The following is a 16,868-nucleotide window of genomic DNA, read 5'->3' as shown; positions in this document are numbered from 1 at the left end:
AATGCCATGACTGTTAAAATGAAGGTCCATGAGTCAAATTACTTAATGTGGGCAACAAAATGTATTTTCCATGAAATCAATGAAAGTCGTTATTAAATACCTGTAAGACATTCTAAATCATAGTTTCTATAATTTGGTTGTGAATGAAGACATATTGCTTAAAATGATTTGGGAAACTATGGATAAGTAGATCAGACGAAAGAATATGAGTGATATCCTTAATTTCTCAATCGATTTTAGTAAAAGTACATACATTGTATCTTAACACAAAGCACCCCGTACAGTGTTCATGGCTCTGATGGGATGTTGGTGACACACATTTTCACCATCTCTCACAAGTCTGGTCATTGTACATGTAGAACACATCCTTTTGGAGGTTAGTTTTAATTCAATCTATGCCCAACTAATCATAAAATAAAGTTGTCACTTTTATTTCCTTTGTATGGAGTGTAGCAGCTTTCTTATGATATTCTATGTTTTTGGTCATTAATTCTTCTACAGAATATATTTTATGAATGATCTGGGATTTTTAGAAAAATGATTCATAATTACATGTACATTTGCAAGCAATCATATCTGACATGAAAATAAGTATTATGATGCACAATGAAAACGTTTGTGGAAGGAAATCACAACAAGGTATCAAATTAGCTTGCAGCAAATCCAGACCTATCCCAAGCAGCTGTGAAAATCAAGAGAGGTGTAAATTGAATAAAGGGTCATGTAAGATCTTTAGTGTTAAATATGTACCACTGAATGGGGACATGAAGTACAAAACAACCCTTGATCTAATGAGGAACTGTCTGATTAACCACATTCTCTTCTTCCATTACGAGAACAACAAGTGAAGAGGGGCTTTCCCCACTTTATCATCTCCTGCTATTCCATAGTTTGTACCATAGAGGGCACTATTCATGTTCTGTCCTTCAACTTATTGAGGTAGTCATGAATAAGGGTAATTCTTCAAATTCATGAAATTCTTCTGTCAAGATGATTTCATTGCAACTGATTGACAAATTGCCCTACATTAACGTAAATTATTTACGTCGATGTAGGGCAATTTGTCAATCAGTTGCAAAGGGTCAATTCTGTTTGAAAGTGATTTTCAATGATAAAAAGGAGATCCAAAATAAAGAAAAAAAAAAAGAAACCGTGAGAGAGAAAAAAGATAGGTAGAATTCCCTCTACAAATTACACTGTTTCAAAGTGAATGGTAGACAAGAAACGGTTATTCAAATTAATGAAATTCTTGTCTAAGCAAGAATTCCATCAATTATATGCAGTATCCACTACATGGTATAAGGACCAGAACTGGCTGTCAGGCAGATGCTCAGTGGTCTAGTTGATAAGACACCTGTACAGTGATCAGATGGTTGTTGGTTAAATCCAGCCCACATAAGCATGCTCATGATTTTACTATCATGGCTACTACTAGAACACCAATTAATTTGGTGCTTACCATATGTATGTCGATGTAGGGCAATTTGTCAATTAGTTGCAACAAGAAGCTGTTAGTCTGACCATGGAGCTACTAACAGTAGCTCCATGGTCTGACAATGTTTGAGTGTTGATAGATATTCATCAATCCTGGAAAAGAGTGTTAGATACTCACCAATCCTAGAAAACCAATAAAAAGGATGAGAGCAAAGAGGGCAAAGGAGATGTAGGAATTGGCGTTGATGTCTGGATGTCTCTGTTGATACATCTTTAGCATCCCAAGACATGCTATCATGTACATGTAAGCCGTATCTAGGTTGGAAACAACCAAAAAGTACAAATTGTAACATCTGTATGTGAACCTGGGGGATTACATGCATACATTCTTTTTGAAAATGCAGCTCACTTTACAAATACACATTTAAATTTGAACAATCAGTCATGAAATATACAAGAGCCTTGGTGAATAATCTTATTTTTCATCATTTAGCCATCAACAGTATTCTTATATTTGTCAAGAGAATATTCAATATTTGCATGTGGGAGAGAGCAGTCATGTGACACTCTGGAGTAATCATGTGATGGAAATGGGTGATCATGTGATGGAATTGGGTGATCATGTGATGGGAGTTTGTCATCATGTGACATGATCACTTACAACTAGGCTTCGCATTCACCATGGTAATGGCAGAGACGTCATAAACATCAAAAGTTCAATGAAAATCATATTATCTTTCAAATCATCATCACTATTAGCCACATAACCAGCATCATTGATTTTGATTTTGACCAACAAAAAAAAAATGTGTCATTATCACCGAGCCAACTTCTCTTATCTTCTGAATTAGCTTTAGGATTCAAAAAGTTTTCAACACATATTCGGTTAGGTCTGGTTGATGTCTACCATAATAATGATTTGTGGATCTGCAATGTTTCACAATGTTTACCACAAAATTAACCCCTTGAGGATGAACTGATTTGGCCTTAACACGTATTGCCCATAGACACCTGCCCCAGTATACTAGAGACTGCTCTTCAATGGGTTAACAAACAAAAAAAACACACACAGACGAAGATGAGCCGTGCTGCTGACACTCTGTACTCACCAAACTGGTAGTTAGCTCTGTTAGGACACACATGATAACATCCACTCATTATGCCTTCCATGACAAGGGCATAGCCAAGGGCATAGAAAAGACCATAGTGTTTGGGGATGCCATTCACCTGCAGATTGTGATATACAAGGTGTAATAGATGGCATACACGGTGTATCACTGAATTCATTCCAGATGCTAGAAAAAATATGATAGTACCACCAAATTTATCAATTTGAGTTTGTTTTTTTTTTTACAGGGAAATATGATATACACAGTTTAGTTCATTTACAAATTTTACAAATTAGTTCATTTACTTGGAGTGTTAAAGGAAAATATTACACAGTGTATCAATGAATTCATTCATTCAAGATGTTAAAGCAGAATTTGTTGTGTACTGTTCTATCATTAGCTTCATTCTTATCACTTGAAGGTCTCAGAATAAGTACAACTGCAAAATCGGAACAGGTTTATTGTAAAAATCACTATAACATAATTCAACAATGCTTTAATCTTTTGCACAATTGTACAGAAGACGTTTGATATGCTTTTGAAAAAATAAATAGGCACAAATTCTACAAGAACATTGTATTTTCTGACGTCCTAATGTAACCTGAATGAAATGCAAGTCTTGTCGGTTGATGGACTGACCGTCTCATTGATGTAACCCATCTCTACTCGCTTCTTATGGATGTAGTCTCGCCTCCAGACCAGCAGTAGAAAGAGAAATCCTAGAAACACATAGCCAGTGTTGCTGAACACATTGTTGAAGGCACTGTCAATGACAGAAATGGGATCACAACTTAAATACAATTACAACATCCTCAAATCAGTACAGTGAAAATCAAATCCATACATCTATTAAGGTACATATTGTATTATCCATTATAAGATAATGATATGAGATAAGACTCTGAAGAAGGCATTTAACTTGACAGAAAAGTTGACAATTCTCTGGATAGCTTCTCTTATCACATTCAGAGGGGGCGTGAACACATTATAAATCGTGACGTGGGGTAATACAAATTATCTTCAGCGTACATTCCCATTCTCTCGCACTGTAAGACTGCCGATACCCCATCTACAGCGAGTCAACGCCAGCCTAAAGAAGCCTGCAGAAAACAGTAGGCGAAGGCTCACACAAGGTAAAAGATTTTTGATTGTGACCTAATAAAATTCGCTTTAATATATTAGTGGTAAAACATTGATTTGTAGGCTTCTACCTACAATGTGTACATCTACAACCATAGCCGCTTTTCATTACCTGAACCACCCATAAGGCTTTGCACACATGAAGTTATAATAGCAGGAATCTTGGTTCCCTGTAGTTTTGGTGACCTGGAAACAAATAAAAAAATACATTAAACAAAGTGGATGACATCACAAGTCAACTTTGCATATTGGTCATCATAAGGCATGTTACAACAAATGAAGATCAATCGAACACATTGTAATCAATACATGTATGACCTAGGACCATTTTTCAAGCAATGCACACACCAGCATTAAATAAATATGTTCAAATCCCTGATAGTTCACATGTTACTTAAAAAAACAGACAAACAAACGATAACCTACTCACTGTGATCTTCAATCATACAATTTTGGCTGCTTTTCACACAACTACCTTTGAGGTGAGGTAATCTAAGTACCAGAAGATAAATTATGATTTCAAATCTACACTGTATCATGTGTAAGATGAGTTTGAGCATGATAGAAAATTTATCTTTATCATAGCCTCGTTAGAATGACCATATGGATAGTGGCTACAGGCTGAGAACAAAGTTTAGAGAAAAGCTTCTGTGTATCTTGCTAGGTTTGGTGAGGTTGGTGACTCAGTTTGGTCTTTGTCACACTGCAAGCTCTCTTGAAGCACATTTAACATTTTAAATAACATGTTAACCTAAGCTAACAGTTAACTAACATATGAGCGATTTTTTGTTTCAATCTCCTCTCTTAAGGACAAGTTGAACTCTAAAAATACACTTTTCCTTGTTCACTATACACAACAAACATTATAGATTAGCACTGACATCATTCTAAGTTAATTTAAACTCTAAGTTCCTACCACTTGATATGTGATGACAAGTTGGACAACAGGCAGAGCATAGAAGACAGAAACAGTGAAGAGGTTCCAGGCGTAGCGGTTGTATTTCTTCTCGAGAGAGTTGGGCTTCTTGCGGGAAAGGTCACTCACAAACAGTTCCATCTGACAAAGAGAATGATTCAACATTTACCTCGGTATTTTCTGAGAAACAGTCAAATCTAATATCATGATGTGGACATGGCATGATATAACAGGTTAAGGATGAAAAAAAGATTTTCACTGTAAAAATCTGAAGACTAATGTTCTCCATACAAACCACATTGTGAGTCATGTTCTTTAGGCACCTTGGAAAAAAAAATCACCAGACAGAAACCTTTCTAAAGAAAGGACTTTTTACATGCTATGAAAGAACATTGTCAGGCTCTGAGATAGAAAAACATTTGACATTTTATACTGGCTGTACATGTGTAGAGTAGAGTGGTTCTTGTCTGTAGTCTATTTTGCTATAATCATCTTTATCTTTCTTTTTTTATATATATCTTTCATTCAGATGTTCAGCCTCATAATTCACAGCAATGATGATGAAAAACCTTCCATCTTTTCTATGTCATCTACCTCAAATGGAATGTGACAGACACATCAAAAGGTAGAGAATAAGGCAAAATCTGCCTATGATTGACCTGAAAATCCCGTATTGTGGTAGTATGGGTTTCTAGGAGTGATGTCATAACTTTGTTTTGGATCTGTGTCATTAAAAGAATCATCTATTGGCCAGACTTTATATCTATCCAGTCATCTATCCATCCATTCATTCAGTCATTCATTCATTCGTTCATTCATTCATTCATTCATTCATTCATTCATTCATCTATACAAACAACCAACTTTTGCCATATATCATAATTACTTCTTTGGTCGAAAAACTAAACAGTCCTTAATGGATAGTCTTCTTCTACAATAACTCCATAAAATCATTCATGAGATTCTCATCATAAAAAAAAAAATAATTCTCACATCTTTGAAGTGGAAGTTATTTGAGTCTGCAGGTAGCAAGAAATGCCCCGAGTACAGTATTTTTAGAGAACCTCATGAAAACCAATAATTCACACCCTACAACTTGTAGTTCCCGATGATCATGTAACAGAACAATATCCTTCAGAGTTAGTACAGTCAGGGTGAAGTGTAGTACGGTACTTGACATTAAAGACCTAATAAAATGGTTCAGGCATTTTTTTCTCAATGATGTAATAATATTAAATGTTAAATTCTAAGTAATTCTATGGTTGTGCGGTTTTTTTTACTGTTCTGAATTTTGTTCTATATTTGTTAACATAATGGATGCAATTTCCTCGGTTTTGGAAAACTTGCTATACTTTCACCGCATGCGGCGCACTATCACTTCTAAATTGTGATGACGTCTAAGAACGGAGTCGTTCACGACCAGTCTAGCCGTAGCCAGCGAGCTGGCAAGGCTATGCTAGCGCAGCGCAGCGACAGCCGGCGCGCGGCCGCCGCCGGCTGCACTGGCTAGCGCTGGCGCTGCGTGGGAGCGAGCTAGCGACCGCATAGCAGGTGCTGCGCTGCACTATTGTCATTGGCTAAGCCTTTAGACAAAAGAATATTTAATGAACTGTATCGGATTTAATACTGCCAATAATACAGATTACAACTGTGGTACGCTTGGATATCCATTATTTTCGGCAAACTCGTGAAATAGGCCCCACCACTGCGTGTCTGTACTAATAGTAATACTACGGCGACTCGCCTGTTTCAGTCCCACCGTGTGGCGTTCATCTCGGTAGGTAAGCACGGCGGTGGGGCTGCCTTCCACAGTGAATACTCGTGAATGCGGCGAAAATGACTTCATAATATGGCCCTCGGCTCGACTAATTTAACGGCCAATTTAACCATAAATACAACCCTACCTAACCCTAAACCCTAGGAGGACCTACCCTTGCTTGCTATAAACGCACGGGTACGGTGCACGCGTGACTGCGGTGGGGCCTATTTCACGATAGCCCCACCACCACTGCGTGTCTGTACTAATACTACGGCGACTCGCCTGCTTTATAGGCCTAGACCTACTCGTGAATCCAGCCCCACCGTGGCATTCATCGGTCACGGCGTTTGGGCTTCCTTCCACAGTATGATTTTTAGCATAAAACAAAAACTACTCGACCAAAATTGACGATCATTCTTGGTATCGTTTTTCTTAGAAAATGACGCATCTAAATTACTGATCATATTGCAGAAACTGACTATGGGAAACTGGTTAACGTGTTAGGCTTTTTTTTTTTCTTTTTTTTTTTTTTAGCCACGACCCACCCTGTAACAACATATCCCCCTAACCGTTAATCGTTAGAGTGTAGCCTCTGTACTACTACCAAAGATTCTGCTAATTACTAGTCTACTAGACCTAGTGCCGTAGTGGTAATAGTACACTACTAGTAGTAGTACTAGTAGACTACTACTAGTAGTAGACTATTATAACTACTAGTAGACTGCTACTAGATCTACTACTAGACTACTACTGGTAGTTTAACTCGTAAGCGCCGGCCGACGGGCCAGGCCACGGCCGGGACGCTCCCGCTTGCTTGCTGCGGCCGGAGTAGCCGCTCACTTTGTGAGCGAGCTGGGCCTGTTCTTCTAATCTACTTACTAGACAGTTACAACTTACAATGTCAGTCATGTAGAATACAGTGTATCCTTTCTAACGTTAAACTACATGGGGGCATACCAGACATACCACTCTGTATTTCCTAGGCGATCGTTTCCGTGAGGTCTATTCTCGGGCTTGGTGCCATGTTCATACGCTCTTGCACTGGCAGCGGGGGAGATGCAGCTGGTTCATATCGGTAAGGTGCAGCCCCACGATAACGTTCTGGTTCATCGGCTGCCTCTCCCTCCCCATCTTCCCCTTCAACTTCATGTGCCTCCTCTTCCTCTCCGCTGTCGTCAGAGCTGCAGTCTTCATCATCATCATCAATGTCGAAGTTTACCCATATACATCGATAGGGGAAGACATTATGCTCGAGGTACCAGGTATCTGTGCAAGCTAACTTAGTGATAATGTAGGTGGTAATGCGTACATGTCGACAGTCAGTGTGTCGACCGGGAGCGCACATCCCGCGGGGCCCGGGCCTGGCGCGGCCGGGCTAGCTATCGTGTACGCGCGTGTACCAAGCTAGTAATCTGAGTGCTTGTGCTGAGCGGCGTCTGCTAACTGAGCACAACTCCGTGCTTATACGTCATCAATCGGTTCAGGGGTGTTGGTCACGTGACTATCTTTTTCGCAAAAGCTGCAACGGGGTCCTCCAAAAATGTGATATTTGGGGGAGTTTCTAGAAGCGATGAAAACCGGAACGACACTGACAACATATTTACATTGATAATCATGACATATATTTTACATTTCTTTTGCATATTAAAAAATTTTGCAAGCATTTTATTAGGTCTTTAAAAGCACAGTTACTTAGTCTAGTTGTTCAGACCTTTGTTCTGTAAACCTCCTTGGTAGACTCGATATCATCCAACATGTCAATGTCTTCATCCTCGCTGTCCGTACTACCGCCATCCTCCCCTCGTCTTCTCACTGAGCCTGGGGTTGTATCTATAGCAACCAATGGTCAGGGATTAGAAATAGCATAGTCTCCAATCTAGGCTTTTGGTAACATAGCTGAAGTCAATAATCTACTGTAGTTACAATGCTCACATTAAAACATGGAGTTTGATTCAAGGTGTGAACATCTGTATTTCTAAACTCTTTCCAACGACAATACTTCCTACACACTGAAAAAAGTGTGAATCACCATACATACAGTTGTACACTTATCTTGGTCAAATAATAATACTTTGACAGCAAGCTAAGGCTTGTTTGGACAGGATATTACCATAATTACTTCTAATATAGAGCAAACTGTCCTTCAAGTATCAACTCTTGTAGTGTTTTAGCAATCTACTGTACATGTGCAAGGTGACCACTGGTGGACATTAGATTTAGTAGGCTTGATAAGGGCGAAAAAAGGGGGTGATCACTGCATTTTATAGTACAAATGTCCTATTTGGCATACATGTTCCTCGGTACAACTGGAATTTTTTCATCTACAGAGACAATCTGTATCTATGCAAATAAGCCTTATTTGCATAATCTATGCAAAAATACATATAAAAATTATTTAAAAATATATGTGCATCCAGCAGAAATACCTAATTTGAGAGAAGTATTCGATAGAGTATGTGGAAACAATTCCTGCAAGAACTGATGTCATATCTATGTAAATGAACATAAAATTTGCATAATCATGTGAGATATGCAAATTGATTTGTAAATAATGAAACCCCCCTTAAATCTCATCCTAGATAGATATAACCCGTTAGAAACACTCTATGAAACAAAATGAGAAAAGAATTTGAATAATTGAACCATCTTTACCAGCTAAATGAATTTACATAATTACTAAAGAAATTAAAGTAAAAAGTAACTTTATTTTCAAAGTTTTCCTTACAGTCTACAAACTGCATTTTATGATAAAAACTACCAAAGTAGTATGCATATCCTTTATTGGTCAAAAGGAAATGGTTTGTAATATCAAAGCACTATTTCTCTATGCAAATACCACCTAATTAGCATATTGTGCATATTAATACCTGAATGTACCAGAAGTCAATGGTCAAGGTCGACTTAAGAAATTGTACTAGTTTACGCGATAACTCAAGACTGGATTAAGCAAATTTCACCAAACTTGGTCCAAGGATGACGTATGATGGGGCAATTAATTAAGCTGTTTTAAGTAAAATCGACAAGAGGTCCAAGGTCAAAAAGTTCAAGGTCAATGCAAAAATTTCATTGTTTCCCCCATATCTATGCAATGCCTGATGGTATTTTCTTAAAACTTAGTGACTGCATACATGTACTACCAAAATAAGATTCTCCAGAGAGTTTGAGGTCAAGAGGTCAAAGGTCAAAGGTCAGGTGAAAATGTTAAAATTTCACTTTTTCTTCTCTGTATCTCGCAAATGGTTCAAGGTGTCTTCATGGAACTTGGTACTGGCAGGGATTTTCTAGGGAATTTAGGGGTCATTTGTCAAAGGTTAGGGGTCAAAGATCAAGGTCAATTGGGCCCTCAAAATTTCACTATTTCCCTCATATTTTGCACATGCTTGTAGGATTTTTCTTGAAACTTAATATATACATGTATTACTTAATGGGGATTCTCTGGGAAATTTCCTGCCAAAAGGTCAAAGCTCCGATGAAAGTGCTATATTTCACTTTTTCTTCCATATCTCGAATGTGAATCAAGCTATCATGAAACTTAGTACATGTTGTATGTGCATGTTCTACCTGACAGTGATACCCTTGTTGATTATCGAAAAAATGTTAAGCCCTCCCCTCTTAAGTGTTTTTGTTTCCTCTTGATAAGTAGGAAAGGACATGGAATTCAGTGACATGGTATAGTCATCACTGTCATTGCATTTAATATATGGGTCGCATGAAAGTTAATTTTGATGTACACATGTATAACCTCTCACATTCTTACCTTTTACATTTTTACCTGTGTATTTTTGTTTAATTTTCACCTCTGACATCTTTATACAAAACCAGTTAACATAATTATTTTTTTTTAGGAAAAAGCTGCAAGATCATGTAGGTCATGATCATCTATACAGGTATTAGCTGGTATGTGGTGAAATATAACATTCTTTGGACCGCCAGGGAGTTACATTATCCCAAAGGAAAACAATGGTAACCAGGGAGAATATGACATTTACGATCCTCGTAAATAACAGTAGCATGCGACAATCTGTTGACAAATCACATCCTATAGTAATTGTAAAGGCCATCTAATATACTCTTTTATTATTTCTGTTTGATTTATTGTTGAAATTGACTGATTTTAAGTCAGAGACTAGGATTATTTGACTTAAAGTATACTGTCTCCTGTATTGTTCACATGACAATTTTTGCATAAAGTATTGCCTTATCAAAATGTTATTGTGTATAAATTTCATAGCTCATAGTATACTGAGGGAACTTTTTTTTCAGAAGCAGACTTTGTTTCTAACTCAAGCTTGTAAGTTCTTAATGTGTGCAGATATCCTTGCATCCACATAATCAGTTTGATGTAAAAAGCCTGTTTCCACTTACTCTATAGTATACTTCTACCAAATTAGGTATTTCTGCTGGATGCAGATATATTTTTTTATAATTTTTATATGTATTTCTGCATAAATTATGCAAATTAAGGCTTATTTGCATAGCTACAGAGTATCTCTTTACATGAAAATTTTTCAATTGCCCTAGGGAACATCTGTGCCAAGTAGGACATTTGTACTAAAAAATGCAGCATTTACCCCTTTAGCAAGTCTACTAATTAGAAACTTGTGGAAAGTAATAATCAATTAGTATAGCATGCTATAAATAGCAGTGAGTGTAAAAGCTCACTGAGTAATATCTATATGAAGCTGTTAGACAATGTGTAGGGGCTTGATGAGAGAAAAAAAAATAAAAGATTCTTCAGAGTGAGAATGCATCTTTATTACTTTTCTTTGGATTTTTTTTTTTTTTTTTTTTTGGGGGGGGGGGCAAGAATGTAATTTGGTAGCAAATCTTAGAGTAGCAGGAGTGAATATGAGATGGATAGCCATAACAAAGAATGCATGCAGAAGTAAAGCAACAATATTTAGTATAGGATGTAATCATCAACAATGAACTTCAGTATTGTTTCATGAAAATGGTGTTTGCACAGAATGGTGTTTATGACATTCAGTTACATCATTCCGAGGTTTACGTATCACCGGTAGAAGAGTAACAATCATTTGTTGATAAGATGATATGATTGGTTTTTACTGCAATGTACACACAACATGCCATTATGATTTTAAAAAAAAAAGGAAAAAAAAAAGATGTTTACCCAAATCACTGAAATATGAGATTATAGTAGTCACAGTCACATGGTCATGGCAGAAGTTAAATGACAGTTACAGTGTAATAGTCAGATAATAGTAATGGTCACATGACAGTAATAGTCATGTGACAGTAATGGTCACATGACAGCAATAGTCACATGACAGAAATGGTCACATGCTATGACAGTAATATGTAGTCATATGACAGGAATAGTCACATGACAGGAATAGTCACATGACAGGAATAGTCACATGATGCATAGCTTGCCTGTAGGGGGGCTGCTCCCATTGCTGACTATACTATCCAGCCGTCTACTGGGACCTGAAACAATCAACACACAGTCAGGTTCCATCATTGAACCTCTGTATCTATAATCTCCTACCATACCATATTACATTTCAAATGGTTATTCTGGCACGTGCGGAATGACGCATTTAAAGAGAGTTTGATTCAGCCCTTCTTCCCAGTCCTATCAAGACGAAGAAAGGATGCATTAGTCAAAAACAAGGAGCATATAGTTTGAGAAAAGAGAATTAGTAAAATGTTTACAGCCATTTGTCATGTGATTGTTCTACCATTTGAATCACAGTTCACCAATCTATACAAACTTCAGAGATTACTGATCAATGGGAGATACAGAATCTTCTCAACAACATTTGTTTTGAAAATTAATCTCGGTATGTTGACAATAGAATGTCTTACTACATGAAGTAAAGCTGTAGTCTATGGTCAGCCTCTGGCTTACCATAAAGTGAGTAAGTGGTATACACTGTAATGTGCTCTGTGCCTAGGTGCTACATCATGTCTTCATTAACCCCACTGACATAAACATGCATAGAGATGTTTTCTGCTCATGTTGCACACAGTCCAAAATGTCTGCATAACTTTGTAAAGTTTCCTTTGTAAATTGATTCTCATGGAATGGCTGAATAGGCTTTTCATAAAACTATTTTGGCTTTTCATAGAACTACTTTGGCTTTTCATAAACTACTTTGCCCAGATCCATTAACCCATTGAAGATAGACTGATTATCCTATATCTCCAATTCACCCTAGGCCGAGAATAATCGGAACTAGTCTTCAACGGGTTTAAAAAAATACTAGAATTAATTACAGCATGCCATGCTCCTGCAATCAGTCCAATAAGCTGCTCAGCCTCACAACATGACTCTATCTACATTCAAACAGTGATCCTTAACCTCAAGGATAAGCTCTATGAGGTGCAGTGTCACAGTCAATTTCATTATGAAATGAAAGATTTCATCGATGTTATGGCCATTTCATCACAAAATCAACCAAATCATTGCTGAAATGAATTATTTCTTAAACGCAATAGACCACGCGACACTTGGCACCCTATAGGGCTTATCCTCAAAGTTAAAAATCATCATCTGATAATAATTAGAATCTGAGTTTACAGGACACCACCAGTTATTTTTCTTCCCGATGCTTCAACTACTCCATGCATTACACCAAATTCCAGTCTACAGGGTAAACAAAACCTACACCACATTTGACCCCTTAGATGAACTTTAAGAACACATGTTGCCTAAAGACACCTGCCCGAGTCTACCAAGTTCTAGTCTGTAATGGGTTAACAATATTCAGTCATGCATCCCCCTCTCATGTGATAATCCACATTTCATGTCCCATCACCATAACAACACAATAGGTGGATCCAGTCCCACAACATGTCAGCTAGCTTAACAAAATGAAAAGGAGATGTATTGGCATTGCATGTAGGCTGCTGCACTTATAAGTTTATCTCCTAAATATGTTAGAATGTGATATATTTTGGATACTAAATCACGAAGAAATGAAATTGATTGCAGGATTTAAATCAATTGTCATTAAATGGCCGATGATCTATCAAACATGATTTGAATGTTTCCTTTGCTAGATGAAAAGGGAAATGGAAAGATTTGAGAACTTTACTGGCATGAAATGAATGGTATTACAGTTGATTCATTAAATTGAAGAGAGCAGTCTTAACCTTGTTTCAAGTATCAATCTAAAATATCAAAAAGAGCAACATATTCAATATTTTCACAACAGCATAACAAGATATGAAGGTGACTGCATTTCCCCACTTCACATTAAATCCAGTCATTAACCCATAAGATACCAGAGCTGGACACCCATAACACCATGCATGGTACTTCGTAGTAGAGAAGGATCTAGATGGTTTAAGATGAGTGCAGAGTAAAGTGTTTTACCATACATAATTTCTTCAGAAGAGTCAGAATCTGTCAGAGCATGTTTAGTGAAGCAGAATGGATGGATGAGATGGAGTAATCAAGACAAGTCAAGCAAGGTATGATTTAAAGACTACATCACTGCATATCAAGTCAATGGATTAGAGTAGTAGTCTTATACATCAAGGAGTTTATCATCTTATTTTCTTTTCCTTTACACATATACTCAAGCCTCTGTCAAGTACACTAGCAGATTTCCATTTTTTTATTCTTTTTTTTTTTTTTTTTGTGGAGGGGGTGTCCTAAAACAAGCTTGCTGTTCCTTTTTTTTTTCCCAGCAGATTATGTCATGACTGCTCCATAAAATGAGACATGAACCAAATATTTTCATAACATTTAATCCATAGTCAATGAGTCGATGAATGTTTCAACTATATAGTAAAGTGATGTGCAACATCACAGTAAAATCTGACGTACAAGACTTTCCTTCTAAGGTAATCAAAGATTTCAACCAAAATACAAGATCACAATCTTTTTCAGTTCAAAATTTCACTAACAGGAATGATTACAGCAAAAATGCTGATGGGTAAGGAATATTGAAAATAATCTGCATACAACATTAGCTGCAAAGCAGTTGAAACTGAGTTGAAATGAATGCACAATGCAGAATAAAAGATTGTCTGGCTTGTAAATACAGATTACTATGAATTCTCTTCAAACTGAAGCTTATAATACCCAAACACTTAATCTTCAACAAAAAGATTATAGCCAAAATTTCAAGGTTGTATACATTTATTAGGGAAAGTCATCATTCCGTGTTTAACTACACTATGATGTCATCAATTAATTAAACAATTTTTGCATATAGAATAAGCTCAGGGTGAAATGGTTAGCATCTTTAATGTGAAAGATTGATGTGCACAGCATATTTCACATCAAATCATTAGAGTAGAGGAGAATAGATTCATGGTGAAATGGTTAGCTTCAAAAGATTGATGTGTGACATTAAATTCATAGAGAAGAGAAGAAATGCAAAGTTGAATGTCTAACCTGCTGTGCCGTAGCTGGATGTCCTACTTTCCCTTGAAGCAAAGGGGACTTCCCCCTGCTCAGTGCCGCCATCTGCTTCTACAAAGAAAATGAAAAAATGAAATGAAATGTAAATATCACCCGCTGCTGATCAAACATATCCACACTATGGAAAAAAAAAATGCTGGACTTGATATTAGATGCAGCCACAAGCCGAAACACTCCACGCTTACCCAGTGCATTGTGGGAAAAAATAATATCCAGCAAATTGTGGTCATGCAAGCATGAAATCAGCCATTATATGTTGCATACAATTTTTGAGGTCACAAGGATATGTGATCTCACTTAAGAGATTGATGTGAAAGTTAATAACTGCATGTTGTACCCCTGAAACTTTTTCCTCAGGTTCAGATTGGTATTAACACGTTGAGGACAGGCTGATTTTGCTATAATATGCATTTACCATAGACACCTGCCTGAGTATTCTCGGGACTCGTCTTCAAAGGGTTAATGATAGAATTTTCACCTTGTGTTAATTTCTTCCACCTAGAGGTACAGAGTTCACAAAGACCAACTTGACAGTGACTACAATGTGAGATATTAAAACCTTACCAACAATTTCTTTGTCTCTTACCTTTACAACAACACAAAATTTGTGATCTCTATTCAAAATATGTTGTATCTAATGACAAATCATACTACAAATCATCATAAATCTTACTATTGTGTCCCAGATCAATGTTACACACAGCAAATCACTTTACAACCTTGTATGAAAAGCAAACTAAGTGGGAAACACATCACTAGTTATTCACAGATACTAACTATCATAATACTATTGGAATAGCAGAAACTATCTGAAATGATGCATGATGACTTGTGATGATAAAATAAACTGTGACAGGCTTGTACATCACTGAAGCCTCTAATAAATAATAGTGAGACTCTTATAAAGCGCACATTTCTACCTAAAAAAGATAGAAGATGGCTCAATCTATGAGTTTTATCAACACACTTACGTACATGGACATATGTACATACATATGTACTAGTAAGTATAGAACTGATGCAGTAAGCTAAGTAAGCTATAATGCAGCCTCTAACTCTCGGGGTATGATAAATCAGAGTATGACAAATCAACATGTTAATATTTCATATTCAATCAATGATTCCTCCCGAGAACAGGGTATGTATGCCCATGATTGTTATCATGCCTATTACTGGAACACTAAATAATTGGTGTTTATTTACATCAATGGAGGGCAAGTTGTCAATTAGTTGCAATATTAGTAACTGGTGACCAAACTCTTTAAGATGACAATGCTAGGGTCTGTTAAATGATTGCCTCTGTCAAGATGAACACACAGTATCATTGTTTTAAAAATACACAGATTTGAAATAAGGTGAAAGTTTTGAACTAGCCTTGATACTTCAAAGAAACCAAAGTTAAACGTTAGAACAATCATTAGTGAGTTACTAATGAGTCCACTCTCTAATTTAAACTTTGTATGATACAGCCTCCCCCATCCCCCCCCCCCTTCCATAGGATAATCGCTGCTATACTTGCTGGAGATTTATTTGCACACCACACTCATGTCATAGTACATATTATGGGGGTGACATTGAAAATTCTTGAAGAAAATGTATCATGACCTTTAACCTCTGGAGGATGAATTGGACAATAACTGAATTGTTTAATGAATAAATTCCTCCATCATTCTTTCGGGATTAAGACTGAGTTAGCAGACACCAAGAGGTGATTCTGTGATTATCAATCACATTGTGGGATCAATAGTCTAGTCATCTCTACACAAACTACCATTACTAAGACTAAAATCACAGTTCACTCACTATCAAACGGACTTCTTATGGTAACTGTTTGGGTCTACATACCATACAAAACTCTTTATAGTTGTAATTGAGAAGTGGGTAAGAAAAAAACTATGGCAGAGTATATCTGCACAGCTTAATATTCAATGAAGCTAATCTGATTTTTTTTTCCATGAAAAAAATGTACAAACTACTATGAAAAAATATATACATTTTATATACCAGTACATATACTCCCAACACTTAACTTCTTCAATGATGTGCCTTCTAAGTTAGAATGACTTATGATTGTTTGCTACAGAACAAAATCATCAGAAATGAAAACAGAAA

General features: G+C 36.8%; 1 protein-coding gene across 1 annotated transcript in view; it reads right to left on the bottom strand.

Moving 5' to 3' along the window:
* Window positions 1-16,868, bottom strand: part of LOC140230253 (SID1 transmembrane family member 1-like) — a 123,165-nt gene that overhangs the window by 79,293 nt on the left and 27,004 nt on the right. Inside the window, exons 12-19 of the mRNA XM_072310432.1 lie at window positions 14,730-14,807; window positions 11,744-11,806; window positions 8,070-8,176; window positions 4,600-4,740; window positions 3,796-3,869; window positions 3,183-3,306; window positions 2,544-2,661; window positions 1,613-1,749 (exon numbers count right to left, since the gene is read on the bottom strand). Of these exons, the coding sequence (XP_072166533.1) occupies window positions 1,613-1,749; window positions 2,544-2,661; window positions 3,183-3,306; window positions 3,796-3,869; window positions 4,600-4,740; window positions 8,070-8,176; window positions 11,744-11,806; window positions 14,730-14,807 (842 nt within the window). The remainder of the gene's footprint in view (window positions 1-1,612; window positions 1,750-2,543; window positions 2,662-3,182; window positions 3,307-3,795; window positions 3,870-4,599; window positions 4,741-8,069; window positions 8,177-11,743; window positions 11,807-14,729; window positions 14,808-16,868) is intronic.

The sequence above is a fragment of the Diadema setosum genome, chromosome 6 (assembly GCF_964275005.1).
Source record: "Diadema setosum chromosome 6, eeDiaSeto1, whole genome shotgun sequence".
NCBI lineage: Eukaryota > Metazoa > Echinodermata > Echinoidea > Diadematoida > Diadematidae > Diadema > Diadema setosum.
Note: the sequence above shows the minus strand (reverse complement) of the source record. Positions and strands in the feature narration are given on the sequence as shown.